This window comes from Ursus maritimus, unplaced genomic scaffold (assembly GCF_017311325.1).
Source record: "Ursus maritimus isolate PB19 unplaced genomic scaffold, ASM1731132v1 scaffold_10, whole genome shotgun sequence".
NCBI lineage: Eukaryota > Metazoa > Chordata > Mammalia > Carnivora > Ursidae > Ursus > Ursus maritimus.
The window spans coordinates 55,497,411-55,515,190 of NW_024423344.1; the positions used below are offsets into that span (position 1 = coordinate 55,497,411).

General features: G+C 36.2%; 1 protein-coding gene across 1 annotated transcript; it reads right to left on the reverse strand.

The window, feature by feature from the left end:
* Positions 1 to 7,108: 7,108 nt before the first annotated feature.
* Positions 7,109 to 9,521, reverse strand: SLITRK1 (SLIT and NTRK like family member 1). The gene has a single exon (XM_008686670.2). It carries the CDS (start codon positions 9,237 to 9,239, stop codon positions 7,149 to 7,151), a length of 2,091 nt encoding a protein of 696 aa, XP_008684892.1. The 5' UTR covers positions 9,240 to 9,521; the 3' UTR covers positions 7,109 to 7,148.
* Positions 9,522 to 17,780: the final 8,259 nt, after the last annotated feature.

Genomic DNA, 17,780 nt, shown 5'->3' on the forward strand with positions numbered 1-17,780 from the left:
CTATTCATGTAAAAAAGCTGAAAAAAATGTTCTATATTAATAAAAAGCTTGTGGCATAAATAATTTTGGGCTGGCTAAAAGTGATGTCACACTAATGCAAATAATGTTCAAAAATGCTCTGATCTGACTTTCTTAATTTGATGTTATAAATTTTAAGTTATAATAGTAACATGACATTCCATGTAATTCATTTCTTGGGGATTATAGCTGCTTCCAGCTGTTAGTTTCTTGGCTTCAAGTCTTATTCCTCATAATATTACACCATAAGATGTAATATCCTCCTGGAATACTCTGCTTGTTATGTCTTAATGTCTAATTATACCAAATACCATCTGTAACATGAAATTTGATTGTTAGAGAAATGACCATTCTAGTGAAAAATACAAATATCATAAAATCAAAGTTTTGCTGAAAAATAATAAAATGTAATGTTTCCGGACTCCAATAATAATAATAATCATCATAATAATAATGTTAATTTTCATTTAAGCATGTATTGAGACACCAGACACCATGTATTTAGTCATTCAGGAAACAGAGGGATTAACAGCATTAAACTCTTTGCTGTAGTAATTTCATTTCCTTTAGATTCATCTGATAATGAATTAAACCAATTTAGATTCATTATTTAGGATCCTTGAAAAGTTCACTAACACTAATTTACAACTCCAGGATGACAAACCCATACTTTACCATTTTCTGTATAAGCTACAAAAACACAAACTGGTGCTAAGTATATCTGATTAAATAAAGTTAACTGGACTCACAACTGAATTAGATTAGCTATAGAAATTATGTAATTGAACAGAAACTAGCAGATAATTATTATATGATACCATTTCATATATTATACAACATATATTTTAGATATAATAATTTAGTCATATAGGATTAATCTAATTGATCACAAATAATTATTTTAATAAATGAAAATGTGTAGCCTAAAACATATGGATTCAACCATAGTGTATAGGCAATGACATTTTCAAATTCACTCACTATTTTGTAATCCTATTATTTCATGGACAAATAATTTTTGGTGGTAAGAATATTTTACGGTGGTAAGAAGTTCTTTGTATGTATATATAATTTATTCAAATCATATTGCTATCATAGTAATAAGCATTACTTTCTCATATCATGCACAGTTTGGAAATGTTAAAAAGATCGCGATTTCAAAAAAAGAAAGTACACAATAAATATCACAGAATCTGGTAAAAGCCATTACTGTTTATGGTAACAGTGGGCCTTTACACTCATCTGCCTTTCCTGGGAGCAGAGACTGCTTCTCTGATAGCAGTATGGATTAGCCATTTATCATCTATATTTGAGGCACTTCTCATTTTTCAGTATATATCGACTTTTTCTATCGATATGCTGCAGCTGAACATGTTTCTTTCCTGTATTCTTCTGCCAAGAAAAGAAATGGAATTAGAGGCAAAGGGAATAAGGCATAGAAGTGAATAAATGTATGATTTTGCTTACTGCTTTCTGCATGTTAAAAATTTGGACCATACGACTAAGTAACTGAATATCAGTTTTCACTAAACAACAAATGGCTATGGGATTATTAGCTTTATAGTAAAACTATAAAAGTATATTTAATATTATATTAAAGCTGCTGTAATGTATTTTATGTGTATACACACAAATCAAAGCTAAGTAACCAAAGACAACTATTCTGAAATTCTTATGATATCATAAAATATTTCATTCAATTTTCTAGACTTATTTGATTTCTCAAATAATTAAAATTGAAAAATTATCATTCACTTAAGGTAAAAAATGGCTTGTCTCTTTTTGGAATGATTAGTTAAAAAACTTAACTGAAGTTACAAAATTGCAGACATTATTCCCATTTTACAGAAAAAGACATAAATCTAGCAAAGTAATTAAAGTTCCTCTTTCATTTAAAAATATTATTTTAAGATTTTAAATTATTCATATAACAACTAATAAAACTGATGTGACTATTGCACTTTTCCAAATGACTAAAAACCTAAACTACTCCAAAGAAAGAAACAAAAAATTTTCTAGTGGTCTTCTTTAATAATTGCAAATGATGTACTATTCTACAATTACAAGGATGCATATATCTCAGTTTCGGGTTGTAAACTCCTTGAGGTTAGAAATGCCTTATTCTCTTTTTCTAAAAGAGCTTCTACAGTATTTTCACATAGCAAATGCCCAATTAATGTTGTCAATTGAATATTTAGGTTCTAACTCACTCAAAATTCTTTAAACTATTAGGTAATTTTCCTCTTGTAAACTTTGTGCAAAGTTCGAGTTGGAAATAAAATTATACTTCAAGTATGTAATATAGCATATATTTAACAAATAATTTGAAGGAAGAGAGTATCTAATTAGATGATTGAGGTCTAAGCCACTATACTGAAATTGCCAGTCAGTTAAGGCCAAAGGGTTATATTGAACTTCAATAATCTAAGATAATTTTTTTCAGTGGTTCATTTTATTATACAATTATAGTTCCTAAATACTTAATCTATAATTATCTTAATTATTCAAATTTTTTTGTGTGGAAACCTCATCAAATTTTGATGGGTCACAGTAGAGTCAATACTGGTTCAGGTTTCAGGGTTGCTATTTGTAACATGTGTTTTCATGGAACCATTTATTGGCCTATCTTTAAGTTTTGATACCAAGAAGAAAGTCTTGCATGTCCTGTGTATTACTTTTTATAATAATAATATTTTCGGTGATAAAAGAAACAAATAAAAGAAATCGATAAAAGAAAATGCCAGAGAATTATACGAAAAATTTAATTTTAGCCTTCCTTTTTTTATGGTTCAGCACCACATTGAAACAAATCAGATAAATTAAAAATCTTGAGTATGCGTTTATTATATCTACTGATACCATACAGAGTTAGTTCATCTTTTAAAAATTAAATAATATGTTGCACCTGAATAATTTGTGCTAAGATTAAATCTTTAGCACATTTTATATTTCCATTTTTCTTCAAATAAGCTTGTTGATTAGAAATAATATTTATAAATTAGCCAGCAAAAGAGCTGGATTAGAAACCAGTCTACTTAATATTCTATCAACACATTAAAAACACACCCTTCCGGTATCTACCCTTGCAAATTTATCCACCCCTTTGTACATACCAAATAACATTTGTTAGCAATCTGGAAAAAGCTGAATAACAAACTGTCCTTGGAATCACCAATATAATTTTTCACACTTATTAAAATGCCTGACAATTTTAATTACATCTGATATAAATATTGTTAAGAAAAAGAATCCTGTTATGTTAATGTTAGATCAGCCATTCCAGCTTCCCCCCGGGTAAACATGTAAAAATGGTTAAACAATAAATTTCTATGGCAACAACTTAAATTCTAGGATATTCTTAGTTACAGCAGCAACCACACAAGCTACTACATTCTTCAAAGCAATGGAATTAAACAAGATATTTCCTTTTTTCCTCCTTTTCCATCTGGTACAACTAGAATCTCTTTTACTTTGATGAATTAAATATGATTTAACTAGAAACAAGATATCTCAACTAGTGCACGTGGCAGCTACAGGTATATGAAAATTTCACAAAAAAACAACAAAAATCATCTAGGCACTTCTACATGAAAGTTATGTGCTAAGACTATATATGTATAATGTATCCTGTAAACTAAACTAATACATAATATATATCACCTTAAAGCAAACTAATATATATGGCTATATATTAGTTTATATCTATATAATTGTGACAGATTCTTTATCAAAATAAAAAAACATTCTCTAAATAATGAATGTCCTTTTACAGTAAATCGTTTATGTTTTCTACATGAATTTTTAAACTTATATTAGTGTTTCTTAAAATATTTGATAATTCTAATATTTTTAGAATCAATAGATAATTTAATGATTTGAATATCTATAATTCATAAATGTATACAGCAATTCATCTTCTTTTCTTATATGTTGCCTTTTTATACATTTTTGGAGAACAAAATGTAGGGCAATTTTCTTTTGCTGAAGACATATTGGAAATGTAATGGGCTACCAATACATACTCAATTAAGAAGATATAACTTGGGTTTTTGATTTGTTATAAAGTATTTTTACAGCTATATGTATTTTTTAAGGATGCTCTTCTTTAAGAGTTTATCCTGCTAATACATATGACCATGCCATTCAAACAATAAGGTTTTGTAGTATGAGGAAATTGGGTTTAAAATATTGCTCTAGTGTCTACCAGTTATGATCTGAGTTATTGCTTACTCTCCTTAAGCCTCAATTTTCTCATCCATATAATGGAAAGAGCAATGTTGTATTAAATTATTCTGCATTTGTAAGGGTTAAATTAAATAATTTTATAAACCATTTAGCCCACACCTGGTACATAATAACTACTAAAAGTTGTTAAAGCTAATATTTGAAAAACAAGTTTATTCTTTAAACTTTGTCCTCTATATCATAATTTATTTTTAATTAGTATGAAGAAAACTTTTTGCCCCAATGAATGTCTTCTAGAAGTTATAGTTTCCTTACTTACTCATGTCTTAGTTTTAAAAATTACTATTATGCCTCACTAGATATCTTGAAAGTATCACTTCTCACCAGAGACGTAGAATATCAACCATCTTTTCTTTTCCTTCTTAAGGTTATAATATTGTTGAATATGACTCTTCCCCTCCTCCAGCTTTTCCATTACAAGTAAATCTGTTGCTTGTTTACAGGGAACCCAGTTGTACTTTCAAAAAAAAAAAATTAAGGCCTTCTTTAGAAAAATAAATAAACAACCCATGATATTTGTCAGAGGATAGTAAATTCCAATTTTATCACTATGAAGTGCACTCCACAAACAAAAGAATCAAGAGAGAAAATGATGAATGGCCTTAAGTATAGTCATAGTTTATAATAAAGATTTTATTTAAAAACCATTAAAATAAATAATACATACTCCAGAACATCACTGTTCTGGGAAATTACTTCTGTTTAAAATATGAATTCCAGAAGGCAAATCTTACTACTACTGCTCTGGGGGCTTTCATTAGCTGATTTACAACTATATATTATATGTATATCTATAATATATCTGTTTTATATATATATATATATATATTTAAAAATCTGAGATCTGCAATCTTTTAACATACTTCTCCAGGGTGGTTATGTGGTGGAATGCGGACCCCCATCAATATGTGTAGTTTTGTTTGCTTTTTGTTCCTTAACTGCTGATAAAATAGACTGCTTAGAAATCCCAGAGGAATATGATTGAGGCCAGGTTACACTGGCTCATAAAATTCAAACAGTTCAATGCTTTTCTCGTTAATTACTAGGCCACAACCAGAAATCCGAATGATGGGAAAGAAACACTTCTTTAGGATAATGATTGATTTCCATAAAGATGAGTGCTTTAACAAATTCCACTATGCAGTTGTTGGGGCGGGGAGGGTGGGTGGACACTAATTAGTTTTACCGTTTTCAGCAGATGTTGAATTCAAAACGCCAGCAGCATCTCAAATGCCAGTCATTAGGGCTGTCTTTCATCGAAGAGTGCTGACCAATGAAATCTCCACTCTGTTTAATGAGACCGATCTAGGCAGAGTCAATTAAATCAAATCTCTACTAACATCCTTAATATATCTGCAGTGTGTGCAGCAGCAGCAGAAGCAGCAGCGAGGGATTTCCAGTATTAATAAAGGGATTCACTGCCGCATCAGGAGAGGGGGGAAAAAGAGGGGTGGGGGAGGGTGTGTTGGGGAAGACCTTACTTTACCGACAGGGGAAAGCTGGAAAAGCCCGGGTAGGGATGGAGGAGGAGGGCAGCTACGTAAAGGATAAAAAGCTAAGTAAAACGATTAGAGAGAGAGCCTTGATATAGCTCTAGAAGGGATCCACCCCCAGCCGCCCCCACCCCCGTCCCTTCCACCGCAAATCCAATTTACCAGTTGCAAACATGAAGCTGGAAAAATGTAAGGACCCAGAGTTGAAAACATTTTCACTTTAATACTGAAAAAATATGCCATTATAAAATCCTCGAATAGAATTAGTAAGTTTCACGTGCTTCCTCGGTTCTTTTTTTCCTACTGTATAAGTAAGATTTACACCAGCACAGAATCGCTACCATAAGATCGCAGCCTAAGCACTAGAATGACATTAATTGGTCATGCTTAACTGCCTCAAATCTTTTTTTTTTAATAATTACACTGATACTATAATAGAAATCATGGGTACTTATTTTACATTCAGATGGAAGGCATTATTGGATATGTATAGAAAAATATTCCCCCTCAAAAAAAAAAATAAAACATCACCATCAAAATAAAAGAAAGAACCCAAAACAACCCATAAAAACTTCGCTCAGCAAAATACATTTTAACTCATAAAATGGACTGATGATTAGCCATGCAAATGTCTTAAATAAAACCTTTACATTTTTTTCACAGTAAACGTACGTACGCTCTGAACTGCCTACCGATCACAAATAATGGCGAAATGGCACTTTCTGATTATACTGTTTTGTTTATAGAAAGTTTGATACGATGGGACTTATCAGGTAAGAGGGTGGGTGCTGTGAACGTGACGCCGTCTCCAGTCGCCAAGGAGGGCAGCGTCCCTGGAGCGCGTGGTTTCCATGCGAGCCATGCAGCACTTTTTGTTTTTGTCAGAAGTCAAAGTTATTTATTTACAATACATTCATGCCTTCGTGCAACTGCCCGTCCCTGCATAGCCAACAGGGAGCCATCACGCCCCCCTCCTCACGGGGCTAATCCACAGGGGAAAAATAGATAATCTATCTCTCTATATAGATGTGGGTATATGTATATGTGTATAGGACCGCGGCAGCCATCCCCATCAGCTCCACCGCAGAGGGCTAGTTCTTTGAGCAGGGCCCCTGCTGGGTTTTATCAAAAGGAGCTCGCAGCAAAGAGCTATTTGGCAGCGCTCTCCCAGCTCGCCACAGTCTGCTCTTTGTTTCCGGGAGGGAGCTAAGGGGTCAAACCCTCTCACTGGAGCGAGTTCATAGTTATTTATTTACTTATGTCCATAAAGCCTTGAGGCGCGCTGGACTTGGGTCTGGGCTCCTCTGACCCCTGGGATGACAGCGGGGTGGGGACAGGGTGTTGGTGGGGGGCATTGCCTTCCCGCTCCCCCGCTCTACCCCAGTTGGGATCTTAGTCTGAGAGCGAGTGAGAGCCACAATCATATACTCTGTGGGCCCCATCTGCGTTGTAAGGCCCATTGTGCCAGTAGGAAGAGTCACAGACTGTCTGTAGGGAATTAATTTCGGACGCCGAGGAGTTGGCGTCCCTTCTCTTAGATCGTTTTCTATTCCTCAGGATAAACACGAGCATGCCCACTACAGTGAAGGCGGAGGTGACAAACACCAGCAGCAGTCCCGGGACCAACACGGAGATGGACACCCTGCTGGTGTCTAGATAGGAGTTGGAGTGCGTCCCGGTCTCCGCCAACCCAGTGCTGTTTTTGCTGTGCGAAGTTAACGTGGGCGAGATCCTCGCGTACAGCTGGGGGCAGATCTCGTCATTGGAGAGGAGCATGAAATCCTTCCTAAAGAAGTTCACTGGCGTCTCACACTTGAGGTCGCTCATCAGCACTTCGGAACCCAGGCGTTCTGCCCATTGCTTAAAAGGCACAATGGTGCAGGAGCACTCCCAAGGGTTTCCGTGCAGGTCTATCTGGATGATGGAGGTTAGCTGGTCCAGCACCCCTGCCACCGGAAGGTACATGAAGTAATTGTTGTGCAGGCTGAGCTTAGAGAGCGAGACCCCAGCGAACACGTCCACGGGTAGGGACCTCAGCAAGTTGTTGTTGAGAATGAGGATCCTCAGTTTGGGCATGGCATTGAAAGTGCCAGGAAGGATGAGCTGGATTGCATTGTACTCCACGTTCAGGTACTCGAGGTTTTGCAGCCCGGCGAATTTCTCCCGGGACAGCGTGTCCAGGTAGTTGCTATCCATATACAGCCACCTGAGGTCCAAAAGGTTCTTAAAAGTGTTGTTCTCTACGGTAGCAATGTTATTGTTGCCCAGATCTAACAGAATGAGATTCTTGTAATCCACAAAGTGCGATTTTCGGATGCTATGTATCTTATTATCTCGAAGGAAAAGCTCCTGCACGTCGGAGAGTTTGGGCTTCAAATCAGCCAAACTGCTCACGTTCCGGTTGTTGCAGTTCATCTTTAAACCCGACCCTGGGATGTGGTCGCAGCTGCAGCCCCCAGGGCAGGGCAAGCCATTGGCTGGGGGTTTGTTTCTGGCGCTGCCGGTCGCTATCGCAGCAGTGGGTCTTATTTTGATCTGCCAGTTGCCTGGGATCTTTGTACCTCCGTTTGGAGCAGACCCTGGGGTGGCATGATCCTCTTGCCCATTTGTCTTGAAAGGAGTTGGCAGGGGGCCAGGAGCGAAGGTCTCTTCCTGGGCAGGGGGTGCCGGGAGACTGGAATCCACTCGGTTTTTCAAAGGACACAAGTCCTGTTCTGTGGTTTCATTGAGGTCTTTCCCCTGCAGTCTGGTGGGGGCTTCACAGACAACTCGGCCGATCAGAGCATTTTTGGGAATATTTTCCAGCCATTCTTTCAGGGAGAGGAGATCACAGGTGCAGTCCCACGGGTTATCCTCTAGCAGAATCTCGGCAATGCCAGGGATTTGCTCCAAGACTTCCTCATAGGGCAGTGTTTTCAGCCTGTTTCCCCGGAGGTCGAGGTGGGTGATGGGCACATACTGGAACACATTGGCAGGTAGGGTGCTGATGAGATTGTCATTTAAAATGAGTACCTCCAGCTTGTTCAAGTCCTGGAAGGCCCCGGGGTCTATATCCCGTAATAAATTAAAATCAGCCTGGAGGTATTCCAGATCGTCCAGCCCCAGAAAAGTCTGCTTTCGAAAAGACTTGATCTTGTTGTTGTTGATGTGCAGCCTTTTCACCAGCTGCAGCCCCAGAAAAGCCCCAGGAACGATTTCATGCAAGCCATTGTTTTCCATGTGCAAACTAACCGCATTATAAAAGTTAGCAAACTCATTAGGGAAAAGTCGAGTGAGGGAATTACCATGCAGAAATAGATGGTAAAACTGGGAAGTCGGGGCGGTGAAACGCTGCAGACTTGTAAAGCCCTTTTTTTCACAGTCTACGTGTAGGTCCCCTTCTATCTCATTGCAGGAACAGATCTTCTCTTTACAAACGTCCCCTGTAACGTTTCCAGCGGCAAAACAAAGAGACGTCTCCAGCAACAGAATCCAAAGCAGCATTTTTAAAGCGAGCAATTCATCCCCGATCTCATCACAAAGTAACAGCGACCATCCTGCTCGCCACAGACACAATTCAAGTTCATTTAGTGCTCCAATGTCCGAACCCAGGGAAGGAGAAGAAAAGGGTTTGGGGGGGTGGGGGTGGATTCCTTCCTCCCTAACCCCCCCGCACTGCAACAACCCAGGCGCCAGTCAATAATTATATCCACAGACTATTCAGGCACGTAGTGCAAGGCAAGCAAAAAAAAAAAAAAAAAAAAAAAAAAAAAAAAAAAAAAAGGAAAAAAANAAGAAAAAAAAAGTAGAAAAAAATAATCCCACTCCCCCTCAACCCTTTAAAAATTACCAAAGAAGTTAAATATATACATATAAATTAAAACTACACCCTTACAGAACCTGGTCTACTGATCCTCACTAATCAGGAAAGGAACAATGCTAGTAATTAGAAGCAAGTGCATGTTAGAGAAACAAGCAGAGGGTTTGCAGCGTAGTACAGGCGCACTGCCTGTGCATGGCTGTGCGTCGGACTGACCTTGCCTCTCTGATACAAAGCAGGGTTTTCGGCGGCTTCTGTAGCTGAGGCGGCTGATGGAGTTCTTGCTGTGGCTGCAGGTTGCCCAGAAGTCCCCCCGAGGTGCTGTCCAGTCCCCCCGGTGCTGAAATCACGCCCGACAGAAGAACTCACGCTGCCGAGCCAATGGCGCTGGAAAATTTCCGCAGTCGCTGCGTTTTGTAGCTGTCCATCCTTTTCCTTTCCTTCCCTTCGGTCCTCTTCAGCTTTTTTTCTGGGCTCCGGCTCTCGGTTACTAGCTCTTCTTTTCTTTTTCTCCTCTTTATTCTGCTCTTTCGGAATTACGTGGAGGGGGCGGAGGGCGGGGGGCGAGTTGTCTGAGGGAGGGAGAGAGCGCGAGAATGGGGAGGGGGGTAGAAGAGAGTTGCTAAGAAGCTCTGCTTGTTCCAGCCTGGTGCACTCTGAAAGATCTGACACCCTCTGCTGATCTGCAGTAGCAAAAATCCATCTGGTGAGGGAATGCTGAAGGAAAAAAAAAATCAATCCACGTACAGGGCAAGCGTTAAAAATGTGGGCATTAAATGCTGTCGATCCACATAGACGCTTATTTTAAATGGATTATTTAATTCTTTTTGCGTGCTGAAAACTTTACCCTTTCTTTTCCTTAACGACCTCACAGCCCCCACTACCTCCAGCGTTTGGAAAGGAGTGCTTTTAAAACATTTATTTCCCAATGGCTTGAATAAAATTAGTGTCAGGGTGTCAAGCGAACAGCAATTTGAGGTAATTATACTGCACGCCATTTTCATCGGTGCTTTAAATGCATTTCTTCCGTCTCTGCAGTACAATGTTTTATGCTATTTGTCTTTGAAATTTTTTTGGCACGTTGAAAGTGGTTATTTGGAACATATAGTCATATCATATATATTATTATATATATGATATTATATATCATATATATATTAAATATATAACTGGGCATGAATTTTTGTTGCATGGTATATAATTTAGGCACATACTTTTTCTTTTTTAAACTTGGTATAGAATTTTAGTCAATTTGGTCGTTGAGAGTTAGTTTTCTCTGATGGTATTTCTTGAATGTTATTTAAGTCTGCAGGGTGAAAATACAATGCACGCTTGCGTCTTTGATTCCAGACCTGAGAAAGCTTTCACTGAAAACCGGAAAAGGAGGGAGGGAGCAGGAAAAAAATCCCAGTATGATTCGTGAGTGCTCTTAAATACCCACTGGCAGGCTGGCATGTGCACCCACACACACATACACACACACTCATACACACTCACAAAGTTTCTGAATCCATATGGGCGAATTTAAAACGCTTATAAGTAAATAACCAGTTGCATTTTGAGAGAGAGTGAGAGAGAGAGAGGGAGGGAAAAAGAGGGAGAGAGAGAGAGTGGGAGAGAGAAACCGCTGTTTTCTAAGGCCCTGTGTGAATGTTATCTGCAGGTAGTGCACAGTTTCTCTTCTCTGGGTCACTGGCGCTGGTGGAACACCCAGCTAGGACTTTTCCCAGAGAAGGAATCATCTGGTTCCTCAAACTTAGATGGAGCTTATAAAAACCAAGTTCTAAAAACATCTGAGAAGGGAGAGAATGCAAGAATGCTGTTTGTTGGAAAAGTCAGCTGTTCTGACTTTTCTTAACAGAGTTGACACCTTTTCCATCAATATATTCTAAAAATTGTGTGCATGATTTTAGGGTTTAAATTTATAGGATATTATTATTATTATTTCCTTTCTTCAGTAGAAGCAGAAATATGTTTACATCAGTTTCCCTTTTAATTAGGTCCTACACAGTTGGACAGCTGTTAATATGCCTGCTAATAATCTGAGTAAAAGATTCAAAATTCAAGGACGCATGCATTTTGAAAAGGCTAGAGAGTTAAAAAATTCCAGGAAGGACTAGGGATGAGGAAATTCAGGGACGTATAGAACTTTTTTTTTCCTGGGTTCAGAAGCTAATTCTCGGGGGAGGCAGTTTTCATATCTGTATGTAATATTTTCATATAATCAAATGTGTTGTCTTCTGGTGAAATTCAGTGGGAAGGCATGGATGAAGGTTCAGTTAGGTTGTGTGTGTGTGTGAGAGAGAGAGAGAGAGGCCTTTTTCAGACAACCTATTACACTTCCAAAACAATTTGGTTCTTATTTCATTTAACCCATGACCACATGTAGAAAGAGAAAGAGCTTAATCTGAAACCATTTCACAGAAAAACTGCTCTGCAGTTGAGAAATGCAGATGTGCAGGAGGAGTTAAACTGAACGGAAGGATATTTCTGTATCTTTGTAATAGGACTCAGGTCTGAAACTTCTTGGCCCCAGAAACCACCCTGTGAAAGAAGGCAGCCTCATGCAGTGCCTGTGATTGATAGGGGAAACAAAGCTCTGAAGGAGAGACAGAAAAATGCTCCCTGTTTAGAAAGAAAAATATTAATGGCAATCATCTAAAATCATACTATTAAACTTAATTGGTTACTTGTTTATTTAACTTGCTGAATAAAGTATTTATTCAAAGAACATATTTCAGTTGATTTTAAATGAACAGAATTGAGGTAACAAGCAATTGATATTCAGATTTCATCCCTCCCCCACCCATTAAACGTTTTATCTCTGTCCCCTGATTGCTTCTTGCCTCTCAAACCACCCATCACATTAGAAATTTTACATCAGGATTTTCCTATTTCGATATGTTACAATCTTTTTTCCCCAATTTTATTCTCCTCAAATAGTTTACTATCTTTGCACTCTAAGAAAAGGCATGTGGTAGGGCCAGATGAGCAACAAAAACTCAGAAAAAATAGTAAGGTAATATAACCTATATGAAGATATTCAATACAAAATTGCAAGAAAGAATATAGACACACACGTAGTTCAGTTGAACATGCATCCTCATTAATGAGCCAACAAAGTTTTTCTTAAAAAATTATTTTCATAATAAATGTATTTCAGAGAAATAAAGCAGTCCAGAATAGTATATCCAACCCTCCAAAGGCTAACTCTTCAAGTATAACAGTAAATTTCTTGGTAGGAAATAAAAAAAATATGGCAATGTGTATGCAATCTAAACATTTCTAATGCCTTAGGGGGACATTTCTTAGGCATGAACTCTTTTTAAAAGGGTTCTACTATATCTATTTGAGCTCAAGTGAACTACTTCAATTGCTTTGCCTCTCATAGCAGATGATCTCAGGAGCCTGAAATAAAGGATACTCCAGATGATGATGAGAATTGATAATATCTGCTCAGGGCTGTAGTTTTGTTTCTGGGCTGTGGCCAGAAGGATTTCAATTGTATCATTAAATGTTCATATTTTCTTATTCTTCCTCAAACAGGTTCATCTCTCAAGTGACAAAAGTTAGATGTACATATCATGGGATCATTAGGATTAAAAATAGAATTATCAGTTTATTATCTATTTCCCCCAAGTGGCATCAAATTTCCAAATGTTTCCATATGTGCACTACATATTTAAGATGGAAGAGTAGGAAACATAACCAACATTAATTTAAGATATTTTCATTCTTAATTTATTCTGCACAATAATTTTAAAAGTATTGTTTTGATTTTTAATTTTAAAAGAAATACTTTTTTATTTAAGAAACACAAAATTATATATAGGAAGTCCATCTTTAGCCTCTCTTATCCATGTTTTTTATTCCGGAGGGAACTACTGAAAACTTGTGTATGGTGATTTTGATACTATTATTCTATTTTATAGATGTGGAAACTGAAACTGAGGAGTATTGAGTAATTTACCAAGATTGGATAATACTAGTTGACTTTGCCAAAAGTAACAAAGCTACACACTAATGAGCTAAACTTTTATTCTCACTCCTAAGTCCTTATTTGCTCTAAATGCTGTTACTTTTGTTAATCTTTCCATGGGTCGGTTTCCTTACCAGTAAATTAATTCACCGAAGTGAATTTTTGGTCCCTTCAGGTTCTTTTTTCTGAGTCCAAAATCTTTAAAAATGATTTCAGAAAAGCCCCAACGTCTCTTGCTTCCTTAGACTTTTCACATTTGGACTTGGGATGTTATATTAATGTATTTGCATATTCACTAGGGCTTGAAACCAAGAATGAATGTAATAAGCACTGTAGAATAGAATTTACTAGTACTGAGTTTAATCTACTACTATCCTTTACTATATTTCATAAGATAAAGGGTTGTTGAAATTCTTCTTTCCGTGATAACAACTGTAAACTAAGAGATGAGAATGTAAGTCAATTACACCTGTAAACTAACATGCTTAGAATGTAAGGTTTCCACCTATTTTTTACATTTTCCTTTTCTATGTAAATAATTTTCTAGGAGTGGAGTACCAAAATAATTATCATATTACATGACTTCTGAAGGCAAAACCATAAAATATATTTTGAAAATATTTTTTTGTAGTTGCTTGTCAAAATGTAGCTTTTATTTATAATGAAATAAATAGCAAACTAAGTAAAACACATAAAAATACTTTCACAGGGGCGCATGACTGGCTCAGTTGGTTAAGCAGCTGACTCTTGATTTCTGCTCAGATCAAGATCTCAGGGTGGTGATATGGAGCCCCACTCTGGGCTCCATGCTGGGCATGGAGCTGCTTAAGATTCTCTCTCTCTCTCTCTCCCTTTGTCCCTCCCCTATCCCCTGCATTTGTGCACAGGAGCTCTCTCTCTCTCTCCCTCAAAACACACATTTTCACAATTTTGCTTGTGTCCTGAAGTATCATTTTTTCACGTTTCTATTACTTTATACTGCTTTGGCTCATATGTTTGGCTATCTTTGATTGGAACTGATTTTCTCATGAAGTCTCATTGTCTAATAAAACTTGTGTGAATCACTATTTGGGACATATTGGGGAGAACACTGATCAAAAATATAAATTTGTATATAGGAAAATTCTAATTTTTTTTAAATTTAACATAAATGAAGCAACCAAAGGTCTGCCTGAAAAGGGTAACACTCTAGGTATATGCAGTTGACTCCTGAAAAACCCTTTGCGCAGTTGAAAATCCTTGTATAGCTTTTGACTCCTCCAAAACTTAACTACTAATAGGTTACTATTGACCAGACAACTTACCAATAACATAGCTGATTAACACATATTCTGTATACTATATGTATTTTATACTGTACCTTACTGTAAAGTAAGATAGAGAAAAGAAAATGTTATTAAGAAAACCATAAAGACGAGAAAAACCTTTATAATAATATGGTGTATCTAACGTAAGAAATCTGTGTAATAGTGGGACATGCAGTTCAAACCCACGTTGTTCAAGACTCAACTGTACTACACTATGTACTATACTACAACGAAATGAGAACACATATTTGTACAATTGCTTATATTAATTGGTGCTTAAATATAATCTTAATAATTGTTAAAAAACAAAATTCAACTGAGTAAATTTTAAAGGTCTTACTGGCTTTACTCAAGGATTCATGAATTGGGCAGCATTCTAGCTAGCAGACAGCGAAGTGTTCTGAGTAGCTGTGCAAAATGACAGACTTTTATAGGCAGAAGGGAGCAGGAGTAAGAAAATTATACTAGCGAAAATCAGATTGGTTGTGACAAGGTCACTTTTCTTCAGGGCATGGCAGGGGTCTCTTGGGCAAATTACCTCACTAGTGGTGATTCAAGATTCCACTTCTGGGAGAGCTAAAACTAATTAAGTTTTAGTTTGGTGATGCCAGGCTTGGCATAAGCAACTCCATTGTGGGCCTATTGTATTGTTTTTAACAGAACTTATTCTACTTTTTAAAATTTGTCTTACAAGACCCTGCAGATAATTACTCATAGAAAAATAATTCTGTTTTTGTTTCCTACAAAGAATGTATAACATTTTTTTTTAGATAAAGCAATACATGTTATTTGTATAGATTTTAGAAAACACTGAAAACAACAGCAAAAATATAAAATAAAATCTACAGAATTCTAACCCCCAGAAATTAGTATAAACATACACACATATATTTTGCAATATATTTTTTGCACTTCACATTTATTTGTGAACATTTGCATTGTTATTAAACAACCACTGCTATTGGAGGCTGAATTCCTTTGTATGACATAGAATAATTCTTTGAACTAACTTCACATTGTTGGATATTTAGTTCTTACTAAAATTTTTGCTTTCATAAGTAATGCTGCAAAGAACAACTTCTGCACAAATCACTGTGAACATTATTATTTATCTTCTTATTACAGATTTCCTAGAAGTAGCAATGCCAGGTCAAAGTATAGGAAAAATATTAAGACTTCTGATGCAAACTGACAAGCTGCCTACTCAAAAATCTTACCAATTTATATTCTACCAGCAGTAGATGAGATTTGCTATTTTCTTAAACCCCTGCCAACACTATTTATTACTATTTAAAATATTTTCCAATCAGCTCGGTACTTTTAAAGTGAAGCCAATACTGACCCATTTACTTGAGCAAATAATTTTCAATTTATGATTACTTACTGAATATATTGTTTTCCTTCTTCATTCTTATTCAAGTTTTAACATATTTTAGCTTAAAATTACTTCTGTAAGTCCTTTCCAGACCAAGCCACCTACATATCTGAGTCCCTTTCACCTTAATGGATTGAGTAAAATAACTAGTAAGTTGTGTATTCTTTTGAAAATTGTTTGTAGCATTGATTCCTCACTAAAATGTAATATTCTTGAAGACAGAGATCAAACCCCTTTATATTTTTATATCCTGTCACCTAACAGAGTACTGGGCACATAATACATATGGTATGTACACTCCATCAGTGAAATAAAGCAGTATGCGAGTTAGTGATAAATTGAGTGGGACAGATCATAAGAGTTAGAAAGCTCAGAGACAGGATTAATTCACAGACTAGTTACCTGGGAAAGAGATACAATCTGTGAATTATTTAGGTACATTTTTAGGTTTCATGTTTTCCATGCATTATGTGCACTTTATATATTTTTTCCTGGATTATCATGCATATATTTATGAAATTCTTTTATTCTCTAGAAAATGAGTTTCTAACCTACATTTTGTGTATCCCATAAGAGTTAGCACAGTACCATGCACCTGCTTGACAACAAATAAATGTGTGATGATGCTAATGATAGGGACTCATTGCTGCTTCTGCAAGAGGAAGTGGGTTGTGAAATTAGCTCTTGTGAATATAAAAGATTAAAAAATCATGAAAGTCTGTAGACCCAGTGAGGTTAACTTTTCAGGTTATCGATCGGATTTTAAAAATATATAAAAACAAAAGTGTTATTTGCTATTCTGTTAGTCTTTTCAGAGTTATGGCAAAATCTTAAAGAGCTAAATTGTCTTTTTTTCCTCCTATTTTCTTTTATAAAATCTTTTCTTTCTTTATCTCTCTCCTTCTCCCACTAGTTTTGTTATTATTTTGTCATATACATTACTATGTCTTCCTTGGGACTTATTTCAGGACAAATTTGACTATCTGTCTTACAAGTGCTTATATAATGTCAAGATGATACACCATTTAAAAAATGTATTATATACATACTCTGTTTCATCAGTTTTCAAAAAAAAGTGTTAAAATCACTAATTTATTTCCATACACACAGGTGCACACTAGCCACACACAACCATGTATACACTACAAGCATAATATATCATTTTATACATACTGTATACAAAACCAGAATGCAAAACTGTAAGATGGACAATGCCACAACTTGTATTTTCACCCTTGATTCTTGGTACACAATATCTTGATCCAGAGAAATAAATGTCTAAAGGTAGAATCACATGCGCTATTGCAGACCAGGTAGAGAGATGCATTTAACAGTGGTGGATGCCTTTTTGTGATGGCAATTAAACTATATCATGTAGATGGCTAGTGTCTAATCAGATGGCTAGTGTTTAATTAAAGGGGCTGATAAAAAAGGTCAACACCATCTCTTTTAGATTTCTGCACAAGCACTATGTATTAGTAACTAATTTTGATTTCAATATTATGAAAAATGGAAATCCTACAGGACATTTGAATTTCCCAAGGAAAAAGGATTAAATATTATT

What these genes read in the sequence shown, in the direction of transcription:
- SLITRK1 (XM_008686670.2), bottom strand. Translation starts at nt 9,239, where the DNA reads ATGCTGCTTTGGATTCTGTTGCTGGAGACGTCTCTTTGTTTTGCCGCT.